This window comes from Trachurus japonicus, chromosome 10 (assembly GCF_045865225.1).
Source record: "Trachurus japonicus isolate A0001 chromosome 10, Traja_1.0".
NCBI classification, from domain to species: domain Eukaryota; kingdom Metazoa; phylum Chordata; class Actinopteri; order Carangiformes; family Carangidae; genus Trachurus; species Trachurus japonicus.
The window spans coordinates 29,155,402-29,176,788 of record NC_140916.1 but is presented as its reverse complement, the minus strand read 5'-3'; the positions used below and the strand labels follow the sequence as shown (position 1 = coordinate 29,176,788).

General features: G+C 45.4%; 1 protein-coding gene across 1 annotated transcript; it reads left to right on the top strand.

Annotated features, from left to right (window-relative positions):
• The first annotated feature begins 1,615 nt into the window (after window positions 1–1,615).
• LOC146980246 (zinc finger MYM-type protein 1-like) lies at window positions 1,616–2,851 on the top strand. The gene has a single exon (XM_085788647.1). It carries the CDS (start codon window positions 1,616–1,618, stop codon window positions 2,849–2,851), a length of 1,236 nt encoding a protein of 411 aa, XP_085644773.1.
• Window positions 2,852–21,387: the final 18,536 nt, after the last annotated feature.

Here is a 21,387-nt window from a genome sequence, read left to right as displayed (position 1 = left end):
TTTTAATAGGCTACTATTCTCGAAAGAGGTGGGAAATACATTAAAACACGTTTTTTAAAAGGAATTATTTATGTCGATGTTTTTTTTTTGTTGTTGTTATTGGTTACTTGCGTCATTACTACACAAGGCGTAGCTAGGCTACAACGCAGCGTAGCTAACCACTAGCCTTTCCCTCGCTCTATGCTTTCACCGACAGTCGAGCTGCGAGCAAAATGAAAAGAAAAACGGACATTAGAAATTTTTTCAATGCAAAAAAAGAGTCCAAGAGTCCCAGGCAGGAGGACCTGGTGAGCTGCAGCAGCACGACCGCCTGCCACCTTCCCGGCTTTGGTTCCCGCCCTCCAGACTCCGGCCCTCCAGCCACTAGCGTCCATGACGCCGGCTGCCTCCCCCGGATACCGGCCACTGCTCCCCAGTCACCGGCCTCGGTCCGGACAGCAACCGCGGTCCCCCGGACACCTGCCTCCTCCTTCCTCCAGCTCCGGACACCGGCCTCCTCCCTCCTCCAGCTCCAGGCACCTGCCTCCTCCCTCCTCCAGCTCCGGACACCGGCCTCCTCCTTCCTCCAGCTCCAGGCACCTGCCTCCTCCCTCCTCCAGCTCCGGACACCTGCCTCCTCCCTCCTCCAGCTCCGGACACCTGCCTCCTCCTTCCTCCAGCTCCGGACACCGGCCTCCTCCCTCCTCCAGCTCCAGGCACCGGCCTCAGTCCGGACAGCAACCGTGGCCCCCCGGACACCTGCTGCCCGTCAGATTTGGGGACAAAGGATAGCGGTCCTGCGCAGCCGATTTTGCCAGAGTATCCCTAAACCGAGTTTGGTAAACAGACGAGAGCTTTTAGCTCTGAATATTTTAAGACTTATTCATGGCTTGAATATAGTAAGCAGCTAGATGCCATATTCTGCTTCCCATGCCGACAGTTTCTGTGCGCTAGAGACCAGAAGGCTTTTACTCTTGGGGTCAGGGACTGGAGAAATATTAAGAAAAAAATGATTAAACACACGGAATCTGCTCAACACGAGCAAAGTGTGGAAAAATGGCAGAGTTATCAGCAGTCCAGACGAAGCGGCTCTGTCTTTGCGCAAATGAGCACAGCTCACAAGAAAACCATAAAAGAAAACCGGGAATATGCCACCTCCGTCGCTGATATCGTCTTATTTTTGGCAAAGCAAGGGCTTGCTTTTAGAGGTCACGATGAGACTGAAGGCTCAAGCAACCGTGGCAATTTTTTGGAAATGTGCAGCTTCCTTGCCAAGCGAGATGCGTCATTTTGTATGATACAGCAGAAATCAGCGTCTCTCATAAGTCATGACACACAAAACGAGTTCATACAAATAGCTTCTGAAATGGTGATGAAAGAAATAATAAAAGAAATCGAGGCAAATGGTTTTTTCACTCTCATGGTTGATGAAGCGCGGAGCTTCAAATCTGAACAAATGACAGTTTGCGTTCGCTACACACACAACATGGAAATACAAGAGCGTTTCCTTGGATTTGTTGACTGCTCTGAGAAGACTGATGCGGAGGCAATTCATGGTCACATTAAAAAGTTCCTGGATGAACATGGAATTTTCAAACTTCCCGTGGTTGCGCAATGTTATGATGGCGCTGCCGTTATGGCTGGAAAAGTTAACGGGGTGCAGCAGAGGATGCGCCAAGATCACCCCAGCGCTATTTACATCCACTGTATGGCGCACAAATTAAATCTGGTGTTAATCGAAGCTTGCAAAGTCAACCGAGCGGCCTCTGGTTTTTTCTGTGTCATGGAAAGCCTGTACACATTTTTCGGCCAACCTGGAACTCACCATGCCTTTCTACAGATGCAAAAACAGCTGGGAGTGAAAGCGGACCTGTCTGCCCTGAGTGACACGCGATGGGCGTGCAGATGGAAAAACGTGTCAGCGGTGAAAAACTCTTTCGAACCCATCATGACCACCCTCGGTGAGTTTTCTGTGCCCCCGTACCGCAGATTCACAGAAGCATCAGGTCTGCTTCATAGCGTGGGGAAACTAGAATTCTGTGTGTGTTTGGTGGTGTTCTCCCATGTCCTGCGCATCATTCATGTCGCATCTCAGGCCCTTCAGAAAACAGACACTACGCTTGCTCAAGCTTCCAGTGTTCTGCACGCCACCATCCAAGGGCTTCGGGAAATGAGAAACAACTGGGAGGACATGTGGAGAGAGATCCTCACTTTTTGTGAGTCGGGTGACATTTCTGTCACAGAACAGGAGCCTCGGCACAAACGCCCTGCACGCATGACAGCCACGTTATCTTCTGCACTTGTGGAGAGCACGCTGGGGCAAAGGGAGCTGTGCACCTCCAGTTCAGAGAGCCCCAAGGACAGATGGGCAAAACATCTGTTCTATCCTGTCATTGACACACTTGTTGGAGCCTGTAACAAACGCTTTTCAGAAGAAGCAATGCAAATTGCAAAATGTGTAGATGCTGTATTAAACTGTGATGCTGATGGTGCTTCAGGACTGATGAAACAATATGCTTCCACTCTCTCCATCAACACTGATCTTGCCCACGCCGAAATGGTCATGGTGAAAATGAGTTCAGGTGGTGCAACTCTGGAAAATCTAAAAGCCGCTGCCTTGACTGGATTTTACCCAAACTTCACCAAAGTGCTTAAATTGGCACTGTCGCTTCCAGTCGGGACCGCAACCTGTGAGCGCACATTCTCAGCCATGCGTCGGGTGCGCAACTGGATGAGAACAACGATGGCACAGCATAGACTTTCATCTCTCTCGCTTCTGTACATTGAAAGTGACATAACCAAGAGGATTAATCCTGAGGAAATAGTTGAAAAATACGACACCAAGGCCCCGCGGCGGATGCTGCTTCATTAAGGTAAGAACATTGATTGATTGATTGATTTGATTAATTAATTATGGGCTACAACAGCAAAAAAAACAAAAAAACAAAAACGAGTAGAGAACGACATAACATAATATAACATAACATAACATAATCAATATGTATCTGCCTATTGGTTGAGACTTTTTTTTTTTTTTCTCTTTTTGTCCCGTAGCTTCCCCAATCCTCCTGCCGTAGCGCCGCCTATGTGCGTACGTATGAAGCAGCGTGTGCACGTCTTGTCAGTCACTGTTTGACAAATTATGTTACACGTTCACACACACACGTGCGGTCGCAGATTTTGTTGCTGTGCAGCAGGAAGTTGATCTGCACCACGCGCACCACTCCGCGTAACTTGACATATAGTGTAGTTGGCCTTTTCATTTTAGTCAACCAGGGGAGGCAGCAGTGAGCCAGACTTTGCCTGCCGGACCGGAAATTCAAAAGAAGAAGAAGAAGAAGAAGCAGCAGAAGGAGGAGGAGGAGAAGGAGAAGGAGAAGGAGAAGGAGAAGGAGAAAGAAAAAGACCAATATAATACATCCATGGAAAAGACCCGTGAGATAATTATATTATAGACAGGAGGAGGCTCAGTGATGTCATGTCTTTTTATGCTCCATGGTTGACACTGATTCTGCATTGATATTTCAATTTCAACCTTCCTGATGGCTCGACAGTTTTGTTACAGTATGTATATAATTATTAATAAAGTGTAAGAATAAAACAAATTAAAAACTGGAGTGTGTTGCAGCTATTCAGGTGCACAAACCTAACACACATCTCCAGCTGTCCCAGCAGCTGTCAATGAACTGATTACGTGCGGGGGGCGTGGTTAACTTACAAATGTTTGTATTCATTTGTGTCTGCAGGCCATGTGTAAGCAAAGTAAAAGAAACAGAAACAGAACTCTTACGTTTCAAAACGAAATAAAAAACAACAACATTGTTTTTCTGTTATTCTGTTTTAAACAAAAACAGAATAAGTCTTTGACTTTTTCATTGTTTTGTTATTATGATATTTGGAAACTTCGCTCCACAGCGGCCAGGTCCCGGAGCAACTCTCTCCACACCCCCCGCTTGCGTCCGCTCCCCCCTGCCCCCCGGCCGGAGCTCCGTGGTCCATGCCATCCCTGCACCAGAGTTACCCGGGTCACGCTGCTGCTCCGCCCCGCTGACCAGGCAGCTCGCAGCGGCCTCCTCCTACAGCGGATCGCTCGGTCCCGGACCGGGGAGCGACGTCGCCGCAGCCGCCACTGCCGCTGTGGAGCGCTGGAGGAGGAGGCCGCTGCGAGCTGCTTGGTCAGCGGGGCGGAGCAGCAGCGTGACCCGGGGATGGCATATGGACCACGGCCCACAGCGGCTCAGACGCAAGGTGTGGAGAGAGTGGCTCCGGCCGGCCGCTGTGGCCAGCTGGGACCAGCTGGGACACGGATTATTCTCTCTGTCTTCATTGAACAAATAAATCATGTCATGCAACAGCCTATATCTGTATCTCGTATTGGATCGATTGCACCATCTACTGGATGAAAATGGAACACAGAACAACTACACTACGCGTCACGTTACACGTAGTGGTGCGCACCGGGCAGATCAACTTCCGGCCGTGAAGCAATAGATTCTGCGACCGCACGCGTGTGTGAACGCTTAACAACATTTGTCAAACAGTGACAGACGTGCACAATCTGCTTCATACGTACGCAGCTTCTTGTCACGCGTGACACAGTTTGCGCACGTCGTTTCCGCGTACGCGTGAGCGCCTTGCAAAAATGTTCAATCAGCTTCACGCGAGCGTTAATGCGTGCGTTCGCTAAAAAACGCATGAATGTTAAACGTGGTCACTACGCATAGTGTGATTACCGGCGTGCAGCAGTCATCACGCGTGAACGTGCGCGTGAATGGGGGGCCGGTATAAGTCAATAAGGAAACTACATTACACGTCAGGCGCTGTCTGCTGCACAGGCGTCAAAGCACGCGGGTGTGACACGTCCAGTTGATAGGTGCGCACGTAATATGACACGATTGTACCGGCATACACACACACACACACACACACACAGATATTTGTACATCTAGATTTGTGAGGTCCTGTCACTGGCATAATGTATTCCCTACCTCACCATAAACGCTTCACCCTAAAACCAGCTCTTGTTAACCCTCAAACAAGCATTTAGACTTCTGAGGTCCAGCGTGTCAGTTCCCCACAACATCTGACCCCACAAGTCCAGTAGGCTCCTGGTTTTCAGTCCTCACCAACATAGTAAAACAAATCCTCCCAAATACACACACACAGAAAGACAGATAACCCCTTTGTTCCCTTGTGTATTTTAGAGACAACAGAGCAGAGTGAGCATCTACAGGGCCAGATGGCAAAAAAAGCAACATCATTATTCAGACCATTACCTCGGCTAATTGAGGCACAACACACACACACACACACACACACACACACACACACACGCTCACACATCACATATGGATGTGCACATGGCTTGATCGCTTTACGTCTCCATCAGACACTTGTAAATATGCCCCTCATATACAGGGAGATCCAAAAGTCTAAATCTGACAGCACTTTCCCATTGACTTGGTTCTTTTGGACTCCTCTGTGTACAGTATATCTATATATTACGGACATCTGCAGCCACAGATGTGCTGTCGATGGGTTTTTAATATATTGTACATAAACATGCATATTCATGCACGGATGCTCCATCTGTGCACCACCTGATTCACATACACTATCAAAGTGCAATAGAGGACCAGCATCTTTGAAAACAACACGTATCTCTCACTCTGCTACTGCAAACTTTACTTTTCTTTTTTTTTTAACGATGAAATTGGTCCTACATTTTAAATGTTTAGATAGAGGCTGGAAACATCCGTGAAAGATACAGCTTTGTTGATACTGTTGTATCTTATCTAAAATCTATTTTGCCTCTAATTGAACCCAATTAAGACGTTCTGATTTGGTGCTCTAATCAGTAGGATAACATGGCTACCAAGACACAGATCCAACTTCTTTAGCTAGAGATTGTGCCTCATTTTTTTCTAGCTGGGTCTGTGGCCTTGTCCCTCAGCTCTTTCAGTGCATCTCTGACTTCTGCAGCCTAGTATCTACACTGATTCCACTCTCCCATCTTGTATCTGACCAGGATTTCAGGGTTGTGGTCTCATGTTTTTTTAAGACAGACCATCACTGCATGCAGAAAACAGTGTAAAGTGAACCCCTTCTGCAGATAGTAGAGCCCTGCACTGGAGCACTAGGCTTCGGGCCAATGACCATATCATTACCTTGGACCCAGGCCGGGCTCGGGCTCTTTTTTTAACCTGCTAATTAAGAAAGATGTGTTGTGTTTGTATTTAACCAATTTAAATGGCAACACTTGAACGCAGCACCCGCTCTGCCTCCCCCTCCCCGCTCTACGTCACTCACATCCCATTGCAATGCTGTTCTGGCATATGTCAGTAACACAACAGGTTTATCACATCTGCAGAGACAAACAACTGAACGTGGGCAATTATTATATTGCAAAACCACCACCAGAAAAGGTGAAGTCAGAAGTCACAACAAAATGTGTGAACTTCTGTTGCATGGATATTTGGCCATTTGAAACCATTGTGTGGACCGGTTTCAGACAGTTAGGGCAAAAATTAATAAATGTTGGTGCAACATATGGCCGTGTTTCAGCCAACAAAGTTCTTCCCGACCCCACCACGATCTCCCAAATATGCAAAATCATGACGAGTGAAAAGAGAGGGGGGACAGTTGAAGAGATGAAGGGGCGCATGACGTCTGTCCGACTACCCATTTCTCCGACCACCCATTTCTCCGACTCCGACCATACATTTCTTTATTTTTGCGTCATCAGTCCGACCTCCCACTTCTCCGACTTAAGTAGCCCTAACCCTTAATCTTACCCTAAACCTAACCTCAACACTGTAGAATGGGTAGTCGGAGAAATGAGCCGTCGGACTTGTGGGCAGTCGGACTGACGTATGCTCCCCGAGATGAAGGAGGTGATGTCGCTGATCAATATTGGCATGACAGACATGTGGAAGGATATTTTCCGTAAGATGAGCTACATGGCTATCACATGTCACTATATAACACCAAAATATCAGATGAAGAGCAAGCTACTCACCACACCATGCTTCCCAAAACGATGCACAGGAGATAATATCCGAAAAGAGCTTCAGCAGCAATTAGTCACAGTCTCAGCTTTGACTCATCAGTTATCATGTTGTCTGGGTAACCGACCAGGGCGCAAAAATGGTGGCTGCTCTCCGTCCATACAAGCACCTGGCTTGTCAAGATCACCTGTATAACACAGTCATCCGCCATGCCTTAAACACAGAGGAGCTGGCTGAAGTAGTCGCAGAAGTAGCAGAGACCCCATTGGCGGCCGTGGCTTTAGTCCGCTAGCAATCCGGTCAGGTGAGTCAGCTGCCAAAAACTGTTAAACAAATGGCAGAGACCAGGTACAGCACAGTCTTCCTCACACTGGAGTCAATTCGGTCAGTCCACACAGAGCTGCAGGAGCTTCTTCAGAGCCGCGGTGAGAGCGCAAGATTACGCAATCTCTCCCCAGATGTCCTGGGGAGCATACGTCAGTCCGACTGCCCACAAGTCCGACGGCTCATTTCTCCGACTACCCATTCTACAGTGTTGAGGTTAGGTTTAGGGTAAGATTAAGGGTTAGGGCTACTTAAGTCGGAGAAGTGGGAGGTCGGACTGATGACGCAAAAATAAAGAAATGTATGGTCGGAGTCGGAGAAATGGGTGGTCGGAGAAATGAGTAGTCGGACAGACGTCATGCGCCCAGATGTCCTAGCCTTCCTGGTGGAATTTCTGCGCCCTTTAGCAACGCGCAAAAGGAGCTAGAAGGGAACAAATACCCAACACTGCACCTTGTCGTCCTCTGGGCCAAGAAGCTGAAAAGCCACTGCCAACCCGACGTGGCTGATACTCCTTCCCAGGCTGTCATCCGCCAACGACCCCTTGAGAGGATTGGATGGGGTCATTCCTATGTTCCCACAGCCCTATGTTCCCTCAGCCCTATATTCCCACATTTCTAACTTTTGTTGTCACTGAAAATTAGGCCCTATGTTCCCACAGCCCTTTGGTCCCACCATTGGTTGGGTTTAGGCAATTAAGAAAGGAGTTGGTTAAGTTTAGTAAAAAGACCAGGTAGAGGCTAGACAGGCCAGATAGATGGAGTTCAGATAGGTAGAGAGAGTCTAGTGGGAACATAGGGCTGAGGGAACTTAGGGCTGTGGGAACATAGGCACGCTCCCGAGTGGATAATGAAAAAATCAAAATCCAGCCACTTCATGAAATCTTCTTATGGTGAAAGTTTTACAATTGAGAATGTTTACTCCCACTGAGAGGACCGACATCCAGCAACAGGTGAGAAAACCGCTTATTAATTACATTTGGCCTATTAGGCATAATTGTCTTTTAACTTTATGCACCAGCAGCAACCACCAAACCACTTTAACTGTAGCCTGGTAATGTAGCTATAGCCTTGGCCTAATACATAATTGTGTTATGATTTACACAGTGTTGGACGCAGTGGCAACTGCTTCTGGTCCCGGGTCACAGCAATCGAGTGGCAACTTGTCATTGGCTAAACACCAAGACAAAAGACCTAGGTGTATCTGATTATCTGTTTGATTCCCTGATGAAGGCTTGATGCCGAAACGCGTCATAGTCATTTTAAACATGTCATTTTGACAATGCCAGATTAATTAAAGGCATTTTTATTAACTCAAGAGAGTGCCTTGGAGTTTTTCTTTGTTTTTCCACATCCCTTGGATCCCGCACCTCTAGTTTTGAGAATGGAGTCCATGTAGCGCTCCTCCTTTTAAACATTTTAAGAAAATATTTTTGATAGGCCTTTGCTACGTTTATCCTAATAAAAAAACACTGTGATACGGTTTAAGTGTGTTGGTTTTTGTAGCTTGTGTTTGGATAGAAGTGTTTATTTGTTAATAGTCGTAATTGCTGCGATACGGGTTACATGCTGTCATTCCGACATCCCACCATTTAGACATCCCACCATTCTGACATGCGAACGTCCCACCATTCCAACAAGGCTTTCAATATAAGGAAATGTGCGTAACTCAACAGGTGACACTGATAGAGAATAGAATACCCACATGGTTGGGCATAATTACGCAGCAGAGCGCAGACAGGGACTAGTCTGCCAGTCTAGCCTCTACCTGGTCTTTTTTACTAAACTTAACAATAACCAATATTGCCTAAGCCCAACCAGTGCAAAATATTTGGGGGAAACAAATACGCTATTAAAGGAATTGTCGGAAAGGCAGGACGTTTTTAAAAAAAAAAAATGTGGGAATGATAGAACATTTGATAGAAAATTAAATGTTGCCATTTAGACAATTAGAGCCCTATGTCGGATTGGTGGGATGTCGGAATGGCGGTTGTCTCCCGCGATATGCAGGTCAAATTGCTGTGCGCTGCTGCAGTTGCATCACTCAGTCATTTCAAAAAACAAAATAATCAATTAAACACCCCCCAAAATGCTTCAAACACTTTAGAAAATAATCTTAATACTGAAAGGAAACCCACTTATGCCATAAAAGTGCTCAGATAAGATCGGTTATATGCTGTCATTCCGACAAAGCTTTCAATATGAGGAAATGTGCGTTACTCAACAGGTGATTCCTTCTTTAGTACATAGAGGAATACCCACATGGTCGTGCCTCTGCCTGGTCTTTTTACTAAACTTAACCAACTCCTTTCTTCATTGTCTAAGCCCAACCAGTGCAAAATCTTTCAGGGAAAAAAATACGCTATTAAAGGAATTGTCGGAAAGGCAGGATGTTTAAAAAAAGAAAAAAAATACCATCATTCCGACCATAGGAATCAAAAATTGTCGGAATGACGGGACATTTGATAGAAAATTTGGTGTTGCCATTTAGACAATTAATGTCGGACTGGTGGGATTTCGGAATGGCCCCCGATAAGATGGTCTGTAACTACACCTATACGCACCAATTCTCATTAAATAGGATAATGCAGTCATTACTTTAAATAAATTCATATTTAACTTTATTCTTTCAATCAAAAATATAATGAATATTGCGCAATATCACACTATCTCCCCCCCCCCCCCCCCCCCCCCCCCCGCCCAAAAAGAAAAAAAAAAGTCTGAGAATTCTGAAAATCTGTCGGGCCGGGCCGGGACTCCACCCCCTCGAGAGAGGAGCCGGACTTGGGCCCAGATATTTGCGTGCGCAGGGCACTAGCAGGTAGCCAAAGTAGCAAGCGGCATCTGCAGAGCTTTTTGCATCAGATACCACCACATTCATGGTGTGTGGCACAAATAAAGCTCTTAGGTTTTATTTTCCAGAAGCCTGGCTTGGACTCCCTCTTCCCTTTCATATTTGCTCCATTATCATAAGACTGCCCTCTACGGTCTTCAAATGGGATGCTGAGCTCTTCAAGTCTCTTGAGAATGAGGGTTGAAAGGCTTTCTGCAGTGGATTCCTCTGCCTTAAGGAACCCCATAAAATACTCTTTTATTTGTGGGGTGTCTTCAACTGCAACATGTAAAATGATAGCATGGCTCAAATCAGGGGTGCAATCCAAAATGATTGAGATTTGTTTTGTCAAATTTCTTTGACCATTGCCTCCACAATCTTTCTACCAATCCACCAATTTATTTTAAATATTTTTTCTTAAGTAGGATGTGTGGATAACTCGTGTTCCTATGTGAGCAACATGCTGCCTCAATACAGGATCATGGCCATGGGCTCTACTTTTTTCAGAAAGTTGACATTATTTGGTTCATGAAGTTTGTCGTTGGTTCCCCTGAGAGCAATATTTTGCTTGTATGATGACCACCAACCTGGTCATGACTTCACGCCACCTCCTTTCAGCTTTTATTGTTGCCATCTCAGCTCTGTTTGGCCCATGTCGAGATGAGCTTCAAGTTCTTTCCATGAGGTCATGTACTTCCAATGACTGTTCTTGTGAGTTTTTAGTACGTTGCTGCAATTTTTCCAGTCATTTAGTCCATCACTGATTAGTTTGTATGTTTTCTGTGAGAAGAGCTTGCAACAGAAGCAGTATAGAGGGATTATCAGTCTACGTCATTATAGTCCATGAGCCAAGACCCCAAAATTGGCCTCCCGCAATCGAACGGGTGGGCAATTTCTAATTTGTTTTTTTGACTTGGTAGACATCTCTAGTGAACAGTTTGGCATGATAACCATTGCAAACAGGTAGCTTAGTGGTGGTTATCATGTGTTGAATAGGTGGACCGGTAGAGTGGAAACTTGAAAACTGTGTATAGTGCTTGTTCGGTATTATGCTGTTTGTTGACCACTCAGTGCCTAAATCACTTCAAGGATGTTTTTCCCTTTTATCAAGACCCTACTGTAATAATAATAGACTCACCTCAGAAATATGTGAATGAAAATGTGATAAAAATTAGAACATAGGCCTACACATGAAATAGCCAACGTTTTTAGAGTGTTTTACTTTTCATGCAATAACAAGAACAAACAAATATTTTTTTACACAATTAAAATCAACTAAAGAGCTTGCTCCTTCTGTCACAAATAATGTGGAGCATACTGCCAGTACAGTATTTCAAGTGTCCCTCTGTCAATGACCTACGCCTGGCCAACAGCCTGAACGAGTTCTACTGCCGCTTTGAAAGACAATGGGACAGACCTGATATCCCCCACACCTCCAACCACCAGCCATCGATCAGCAACAGCTCCTCCAAACCTGGATCACCTACACAGCCCCACACCCAAGTGCCACCCTCCCCCACACCTCTCACACCTCTCTCCATCGTAGAAATCAAATCAAATCAAAGAAGGAGAGGTGAGGAGACTGTTTAAACGGCTGAACCCGTGCAAAGCTGCAGGCCCAAACTCTAGCCGTTTTCCTACTAACATCAGCGGGTCGACGCAGGTTTTTTAAATGCGGGTCAACCCGCTAACAATCGGCATTTGGCTTCTTTCCCATTGACCAAAATGAGCCGGGTCTGTCTGTCTAACCCCCGCATAAAACAGTCGCCCCGCTTTCATTCGCAGTGCGAGAAACACCGTGTCATGCCCCAGCCGCCCGCCACGGAGGACAGCGAGTCTGCCGCGGCCGCCTTATGATGGACGTCCGCGGCACAACATGTCAGTTAAACAGACTGTCGCTTCTTTTTTTTCAATCTTTTTTGGTCAGTGTTCTTTGATCTTTAAATCCCAGTCTTGAATGCAAGCAGAGCTTTGTTTTGGTAGCCTACGTGAGACGCGACTGGTACGATGATGTGGCATCACGTAACGCCCAATGTCATCACATAAATTAGCGGGTTGAGCCGGGTCTGGTGTTCCCACTGCAAGCCGATCAGAGTCGAGCCGATTGAAGGCGATTTTAACCCGCGTCGCTTGCCGAGTCATTTGACGCGGGTCGACGGGGGGGCATACATCAGTCCGATTGAAAAGTCCGACAGCTCATTTCTCCGACTACCCATTCTACAGTGTTAAGGTTAGGTTTAGGGTAAGGTTGAGAGTTAGGGCTACTTAAGTCGGAGAAATGGGAGGTCGGACTAATGGACTCAAAAATAAAGAAATGTATGGTCGGAGAAATGGGTAGTCAGACAGACGTGCCGGGTTGACGCGGGTCGGTGCGTTTATGGGTTTAAAAGGGTTTTTTGGCCAGTGGGAAAGGGGTATAAGTCTCCCCCTCCACCCTGAAGCACTGAGCCAATCAGCTGTCTCCGGTGTTCACACACATTTTTAACACCTCACTGGAGAACTGTCATGTGCCAGCTTGCTTCAAGGCCTCAGCCATTGTTCCAGTTCCCAAAAAGACAAGGATCACTGGCCTTAATGACTACAGACCTGTTGCTCTGACTTCTGTGGTCATGAAGACTTTTGAGTGCCTCGTCTTGTCCCACCTTAAGGACATTACAGTTCACCTACAGAGCCAACAGATCTGTAGATGATGCTGTAAACATGGCCCTCCACTAGCACCTGGACTGGATCCTACGCCAGGATACTGTTTGTGGACTTCAGCTCTGCCTTCAATACGATCATCCCAGCTCTGCTCCGTGACAAGCTCTCCCAGCTTAATGTGCCTGACTCCATGTGCAGGTGGATTACGGACTTCCTGACTGACAGACGGTAGTTCGTGAGGCTGGGGAAGCATGTCTCTGACACCCAGACCATCAGCACTGGATCCCCCCAAGGTTGCGTCCTTTCTCCTCTGCTGTTCTCCCTGTACACCATCAGCTGCACATCTGGACACCAGTCTGTCAAGCTCCTGAAATTTGCTGACACCACCCTCATCTGCCTCATCTCTGATGGGGACGTGTCGGCCTACAGCAGCGAGACGGACCCTCTGGTGTCATGGTGCAACATGAACAACCTGGAGCTGAACGCTCTGAAGACAGTGGAGATGATAGTGGACTTCAGAAAGGACCAAGCTGCCCTCCCCCCTGTCATCCTCTGTGACTCTACAGTGACCCTGGTTGAGTCCTTCTTCTTCCTGGGCACCACCATCTCCCAGGAGCTCCAATGGGAGCAGAACATCAGCTCCCTCACCAAGAAGCCTCAGCAGAGGATAGGCTATACTTCCTGCTGCAGCTGAAGAAGTTTCACCTCCCTGTGAAGATGCTGGTGAACTTCTACACTGCCACCACTGAATCCATCCTCACATCCTCCATGTCAGTCTGGTGTGCTGCAGCTACAGCCAGAGACAAGGCCAAACTGCAGCGTGTCATTCACTCTGCCCAGAGGGTGATCGGCTGCAGCCTCCCATCTCTTCAAGAGCTGTACATCTCCAGGACCAGAGCCAGAATAGCTGCTGACCCCTCTTACCCTGGACACAAACTCTTCAAGCCCCTCCCCTCTGGCAAAAGGCTCCGGTCCATCCGGACCAGGACCTCACGCCACAAGAACAGTTTCTTCCTCTCTGCAGTCAGCCTAATGAACAATGCCCCAGTTCCCCCTAAATAACCCTAAACCTATGGATGTAATATGCTATAATGTTAATGTCATCTTTACTCACTACATCTTAGCCTTCTTAACCTTGGATGTATATATAAACCATTAAAAATGTTCCCTGTATAATGTGATTTCACAAAAGTCCTCTGCTACTTCCTGCCAACAGCAGTATTAAAGCCGATTTTCCCCCTCGCTCCCTCATGCACCCAGTGGAATTAGCGCCAACTAGTGGTGCAAACAAATATTATCTGCAGGGCCTTTCTGCAACTGCAAAGGCGCTCTAAATCATCAGTAGTGGCACACAAATTATGAAATGTGCAACATCGGAGAATGGCCATAATTGGTGTATATGGCATTTTTATGGTCAAAATAGTGAATGCATGATAAATATTGTTAAGCTACTCTTGTGCGAAGGTTATCATACCAATTAATAATCTGGACATATATAGGAATAATAAAATAGCAACAAGAATTTGCCCACCCTTTCGATTGCGATTGGTGGTCTGGCTCATGGACTATTAGTTGTGTTTCCATCAGCTGTTTAGATCGCATCAGAAAATGATGATGGAAATGCTGTGATTCGAATTAAAATCCCCTGATTCGCACAAACTGAAATACGATCGCTGTGGCCGGGTTTTGGTTGATTTGAATGGGATGGAAACAGCTGTATGCGAATTAAGTGTGACGTAGCGCACTTTCACCCCATCTGCTCCCGTGTTTGCAGTTCACTCACAAGACAACTCAGGGTTTCCGCTATGTCACAGAGCCATTAAGTAGCGCACCGCCACAGCAAAATAAAAGCCCCCACACACCTTCATAATGATGTTACACAGTTCTTCATAGTTCCTCCTCAGTAAAAACCAAATTTATCAACCAGCGCATCCAGCGTTTACCATTAATAAAGCCTGTGGCGGCCGCGACTCTCTCTCTCTCTCTCACACATGGACAGGTCGCGTTACGACAGCAATAAAAATATGCTCTAATAGATGGAAACACACATGATTCGAATTTCTTTTAATGCACATTTCACAGTAATTCGAATCACTTTGGATGGAAACATGGCTATTGACTTTCTACTGTGCACGTCGCCTGCAGAAAGAGAGCAGCAAGGGTCATGTCTTATTGTGCTGTTAGTTGTACTAATCGTTTTGATAAAAATAACAAAAAGCGTAAATTTTACAGAATACCGTCAACTCGTACCTCTTTCAAGGCAAACGAGAGAGAAAATAGTACATTCATTTGGAGCAATGCAATGTGTTTGAATGGTGATGAAGCTAGATATGCCCACAGGCACAGCTGTATAACTGCTACGCGTTTTTAGCGCTCTGGGCGTCTACTTTCCATTCAAACCCTATTGAGTTGGGCGCTCACAGCGCTCAGCGCCCTCGGCGGAAAAACGCCCTCAGCGCTTGCTTCTTTTTGTCGCGGCGCTCAGAGCACTTTGAGTTGAAATCTGTTCAAGTCTTAGAACAGCGCTACGCTCATCAATGTCACTTTTCCCTGCCCAATCAGAATCAAGAAGGGCCGGGACATATGTTACCGACAGCAACACAACCAGAGACGTGGCTCGGTTTATATCATGACCCACACTTGTATTGAAGGTAGGCTGACCTCAGGGTCCATGTCAAAAGCTGCCGCTAATGCTATTGTGTATTTCTGACACTCGTTGTAGTGTTTACATTAAACAAGGAAGGAACACAGAAGTGTCAGAGGACTCGTTTTGTAACCTAGCAACAGCGGCATTCTGACGAGGGAGAGAGAGAGCTAAAAACGCGTTTGGTGGACACAGCCCCATAATCCCTTTATAAACTGTTGTTTTTAAAGGGACAACGAGGAGTTTTGGAAAAACAAAGCGTTTTCACACTACATTTATGAGCCTCCGCGCGCACCGTATAATTCTTTGACCGGCGCAAGACAGACTCATGTTTTCATTCATCAAGAATTATAGACGGTGGACTGAGGCCCCGTATCAGCTTTAGTTTTTGAAAATAATGATCCCCATGGAGGGAAAACCTGGATCTTTTATGTTTTAAAGTTTATTTTAAAACATAAATTCATTTTATTTTAATGCACCACACTAACAAAAACAAAGGAAGGGGAAAGGTGGGCTGGGGGCGACCCAGGGTGGCTGGGTGTGGCGGGGCGGGGGATTGACTGGGGGCGGTGGCGGCGGGGGTCCAGGGTCCGGTGCCTGGCCGATCAACGGGACCCGATGCATCTTGTCAATGTGACATTCCACAAAATGACCCCAGTTTATTATTTGCTTATCCATGCATTTACTTGTTCAATCGTTTTTGGGTTTTCGCTCCTTATTTATCAACTTTATTCGTTTATTATTTATTTACTTTTTTTTTTCTCCTCTTCCTCTCATTCGCATCGCTTCTTTGATTCATTTTATTAATCAATCAAATTACCTGTCTATTCTTATTTATTCACTCACGTCCAATTCCACTTAAGCATCCATCCTCTGCTCCCTCTTCCCTTGTTTCATTCTTTCATTCTTTCATCCTTGATCCCGGCTGTCCCCTTTTCTTCCTTCTCACCTCCAGAATTAATGCTGTCATCAGTACTGTTATGTTTGCTGTCATAGCTGTTATCCCTACTACCCTTTGTATCGTTTTTGTTGTTGAGACCTAGGTCACCGTCGTGATTCTTTAATTTCTTTCCTTATCTTTGCACTATTACACCACCACACTACACTGCATTCGAACTACACAAGCACATCTTCTGTATCCATTGCTGTATGTCCGTTATGTTGTTTGTCTTGTGTTTCACAATAAAAAAAATAAAAAAAAAGTTTATTTTTTTCTCAATCAGATTTTCTTTGTTGGCACTCGTAATTCTTGCACATTTTTTCATAATCATAGTTTAAAGTTTGTTAAATTTGCAGGCAAACGCACGCAGCGCTACAAATCACGCCTAATCCTGGCTCTTGTTAACAACTCGTGCTCGCTTATAATCAGTCAATTAAGCTTGAGCTTCACGTGTGAAATGTAGGAGACCTGAATCTATATTTCAATATCACTGACTATTCTCATTGAGTTTATATTAACATTATTCATGTCACACGATGTGAATAACCCAAATTGTTGGAGGTTAAGCTGTGGCAAGCTGGCCAGCGTCAGTCATTAAGAGCTTGTTAAGCCACGCACTCACGGTGTGCACTGTTCCCTCTAAGGTGTTTTACTGTGCAATTGCACACTGCTCCCCACCTCTTTGCCCAGAAGACAAAAAAAGTTGCACACTCAAATATCCCCGACTAGTTTACTGTTTATTTCTCCCTAATGTGGCTTCGAATTGTGAAATTTATGACCTTAACCGTGGTTTGTAGCGCAACTACGATTTAAGTTTTTGCTTGAGAATTATTATTACTGTTCATATCAAGAATGCTTCTGTGCCAAGAGTTGATGACACCAACTTGATGTTAGTTATTTTTTTCATATTGTTCATATGGTAATAAATGCAAAATCTATTTTGCATTAACAATATTGTATTTTGTTATCATTAACTGTAACTGACCTAGATATGGAGTAGCCTAGGTAATGTTGTCAAAATAATCTGTTTTTAATCATAATAGTAATAGCCAATTGTATTGATATTTGGAGTTGGAGAGGTGAGGCCATAGCACCAGCATGTGGAAGTACTGTGTACGCTTAAGCTGTCGCTCACAGTCGCTCAAGCAGGTCATCAGGGGAGTTGAATTTCTGCTCAGGAGTTTTGAAAATTAGAGGGAACATTGACGGTGTGTGAGTATAAGTAACGTTACTGGTTATTATATTGGTGTTACCGTTATACCCAGAGAGAGGGATAACAGAAGGAATTTATATGATCTAAAGACATGGTTCTCTGTGGTATACCCCAGTCAGCAAATTTCAAACAGTGAAGTAAAACACCTTGAAATGTTGTTGAGCATAATGGCATGTTTTAATAGTTAGGCTAATAATGTATTGATTCATTAGATAAAAATGGACCTTCTGTCTAAGTTTAAGTTGTATTTAAACCAGCTTCGTGCCATATCAATTACCGGTATGTGAAAGATGAATTCAACTAATGGAGTAACAATATTTCCACTAGGTGATACTCCCATGGCAGACAATGAGAAATGGTGCTCAAACCATACACTGTTGGTGAGTTAACTTTATTCTAATATCTAACTGTTAATGAATCAGAATGCTTAGTAACATATTTACAGAAACAAATAACATTAACATGAACAGTACTCTTGTTTTCTCCCTGTGTTCTTGAACAGTACTGGTTGATGAAGGGTGTTAGCCTCTCATGCTGGCCCTGGAACCCCTAGTCATCTTCAAATGACCTATTGCCACAGTTTGTGCATTGGCACAGGTTTGTACATGGCAGCTCATGTATTTTGCAGGTGCATCTGCCCTTAACACAGTTTGTTTTTTACAAGAGCGGTGCACCAGTTCAAGGATTGCCTCTGGAGCTGGGGGAAGTGTCATCCAGTCCACTTCTAAGAAATCTCCTGCCATCTTCCAGCCATGACATTCAGGGGCAGGAATATCAGGCCTACACTCAAGGCTCCTTCTGTGGGCTGCAGCCTGATAGTTAGCATGCTGGATGTGCTTGTCCAAGCAGTCTTTGTTTGGAGGCAAGTCTCTCTGAGAGCACTTTCCTGACTTGAACAGCTTAACTCTTGCCTTGTTAACATCCATACACTCCTGATCATACAGGTCACATGTGAAAGCCTCCATTGCCTTGCAGAACTCTGGGGATGGAGAGAAACTTGTTCCTAGTTCTCTAAACAGGGTGATTGTCTCTGGGAAATGAGCTTCTTATATGCTTTGGTTTTCCCCACCCCATATATAGCGCTCACATCCAGAGAATGCATGCAGACCCACAGGCGCATCACATTTGTCTTCCCCAAGGTGGGCATGAAGCGTATTGATGTCAATAATATGTGCATTTCTGCCTTTGACTGTGTGAAAGTACAGGTGACCATCAATTTTGCTGCAGAACCCAAGAGCAAGCACAAAGACACCGGTGTGTGGGCTCTTGATTACCAGGTCACTGCTGTATTTTGCTGCATAACCTGCATGCAACAAAGGTCTGGTGTCTGCATCCTCCTGAGTTGTCTCCAGGTCTTGAACCCGCAGTATTTCAAGTTCGTTTTTGCTTCCATTCATCTTTATAGCATGACATTTGTCCCCATGCCCAATAATGACTGTCGTGTTTCCTATTACTGTATGTTTTTTGCAGATGTGCTCCAGTGATGGAAGAAATACTCCAACAAGTTTTCTTTATTTTGCCCACATTCCAGGAATTTTCTCCACTGTTTTGGTGTTTTTTGATCATCACCATATATTTAAATTTGTTGACAGCCTTCTTCTGCTCGCCTGTTTCACTCAGCATGTTTGATGCTATGGTGTTTGTATGTGTCACACACAAAATGGAGCTCTGTTGACTTGATTTCCTTGGCTTTGTTGACCAGTGTCCTCAGCACATGGTCAGCATATAGGCCAAATGTTGGCTGTGGCTTTAGCTGCTGCACCAGAGCCATAGCATCCCATATCCAAACGGAGCCGTCTGGAATGTCCCTCACTGTTGGTGGTAGGCTGATGTCCTCCTCCAGTGTGTGCATCAGCTTTGCTTTGTGCGTCTTTACCAGAGAGCCGTCAAAGTTGGCAAGTGATTGTGGCAAAGGACCCAGACTGTAGGAGAGCATTTCATTTATGTTTATTTGTCTGACATTTCCAACAACAATTAATCTGGCAAACAGGTTTCGGTGTGATTTCAGTGCGATTTCTTTTCCTTTGATTTTTGTGCTTGTACTGTGGCCAGTATCTTTGAACGTTTTCATTTTTATTTGCTTTATAGGGTCATGGAATGATGTCTTTGCCGTGGCAATCCTTGTCTCATAGACCTCAGTGAGAGCTTTCATACCTCTTTCTTTCGCCCCCAGTAAATCTCTGGCAACACTGTCTGGTGCTTGTTGGCCAGAGGAGATTTGATGAAGAGACTCTCCATCCAGTGAAGACACATCAGCGTGATCCCTCTGCATTCTGGCGCTGTCCAGCTCAGAATGTAGATGTAATACTGGGCACTGTCCAGCCATTGCTTTACATTCATGTGCGATGGCTGCTCGCTCATGTTGTGTCAGGGTCCATCTGTGAACTGCACCTTTGTTTAAAGAGAACCCACTGATGCCTCCTTTTGTCTTTGAATCGCGATTGGCTGTTTGTTCAATGACCTGATCACATGCAGTGCCAGCAAAACCGTGCTGTTGATGCCTTTGTGCCACAAAGTCACCTGAAAGAAGTTGCTGATGTGCTGTGAGATGTGTATCTTCCAGATTGGACATCTCGACCCAGTATGCTGTTAAATACCTGGCGTAATTCACCTTGTCGCACGCAAAAAAACAGGGCAGCATAGATTGCACTGTTGACAAATGAAGAGTCCAGTTCCCCTCTCTTGTTGCCCTGATGAATAGAAGCAGAACCTCCACCATTTCAATGTAAATGCTCCAAAATGTGAATGTCTGGTTGGTTGAACTTTTATTGACAAATCCTTCATATGCTTTCAGTAACTGCAGAAATGCATCAGATGTAAGCATGGCATTGAAATCTTCACTTGGAAACTTCTGTTGCAAATCTGTTGCAATTTTCAGAGCTGCAGCATGATCCTCTTGTGTGAGGGTGTCAAGGTATGCCTGCCAGCGCAGTCTCTGGAGTGCTTCCATCAGGAGTTTGTGCACTCTTATGCTCCTGTTGTACTGATGGCCTGTGATGACTCCATCAATGGACCCAGCAGCTACAACTTCAGATTCAATCATTATATCCTGAAAGCCGGCATCAGCAAACATCTTCCCAATGCAGGAGAGGAATGTCATGGCTGTGTGAAACTCTCCCATCCTTACGACAAGTCTTTCCATGTAATAACTGGTCTGCCAGCGGATCTCTTGGGCTTTGGCGTATATGGCTTGATCCATGACTAACACTATTTCTTTTTGTTGCAGGCTGTCAGCGACAGCAATGGAGTGAGTCAGGATGGTGTGGACAGTACTGAGATCTGTTGGGCTAGCATCAATGACCGATAAGTAACCTACATTTGTAGAGGGTAGGATTTTGTCTTTCTTTAACATAATGTTTAAAACCTGTCCACCCAGGAGGGATTTTCCCCTGGGGCTCAGGCATTTTCATAAGATAGAATGCAGCATCAACTATTCTTGCAGTTGTTTGAGCATCTCTGTATTTGTTCTGCTGTAGATCTACTTTAAATGCAGAATTCTGTGGACCAGACCTCTGTCCTCTTGTGTATGCAACAAGATTAGGTAGTGGAGGATTAACAGAACACTGTCTTTTTCTCTGTCTTGATGGCCCAGGTAAAGAAGCTGAATCATCAGCCATGGCCTGCTGGATAATTATGCCATTCGTGTTGTGTGTGGTTCCTTTGCCAGAAAGTGTCTCCTCTCCGAAGTCGTTATTGTCCCAGACAAGTGTGGCAGGAACTCCAGCACTTGTGTTTTCTGGGACATAAATTTCTCCTCTTTCTATCTGCTGGTGAGCCAGAGCTGTATCATGCTCAAGGACATGGGAGT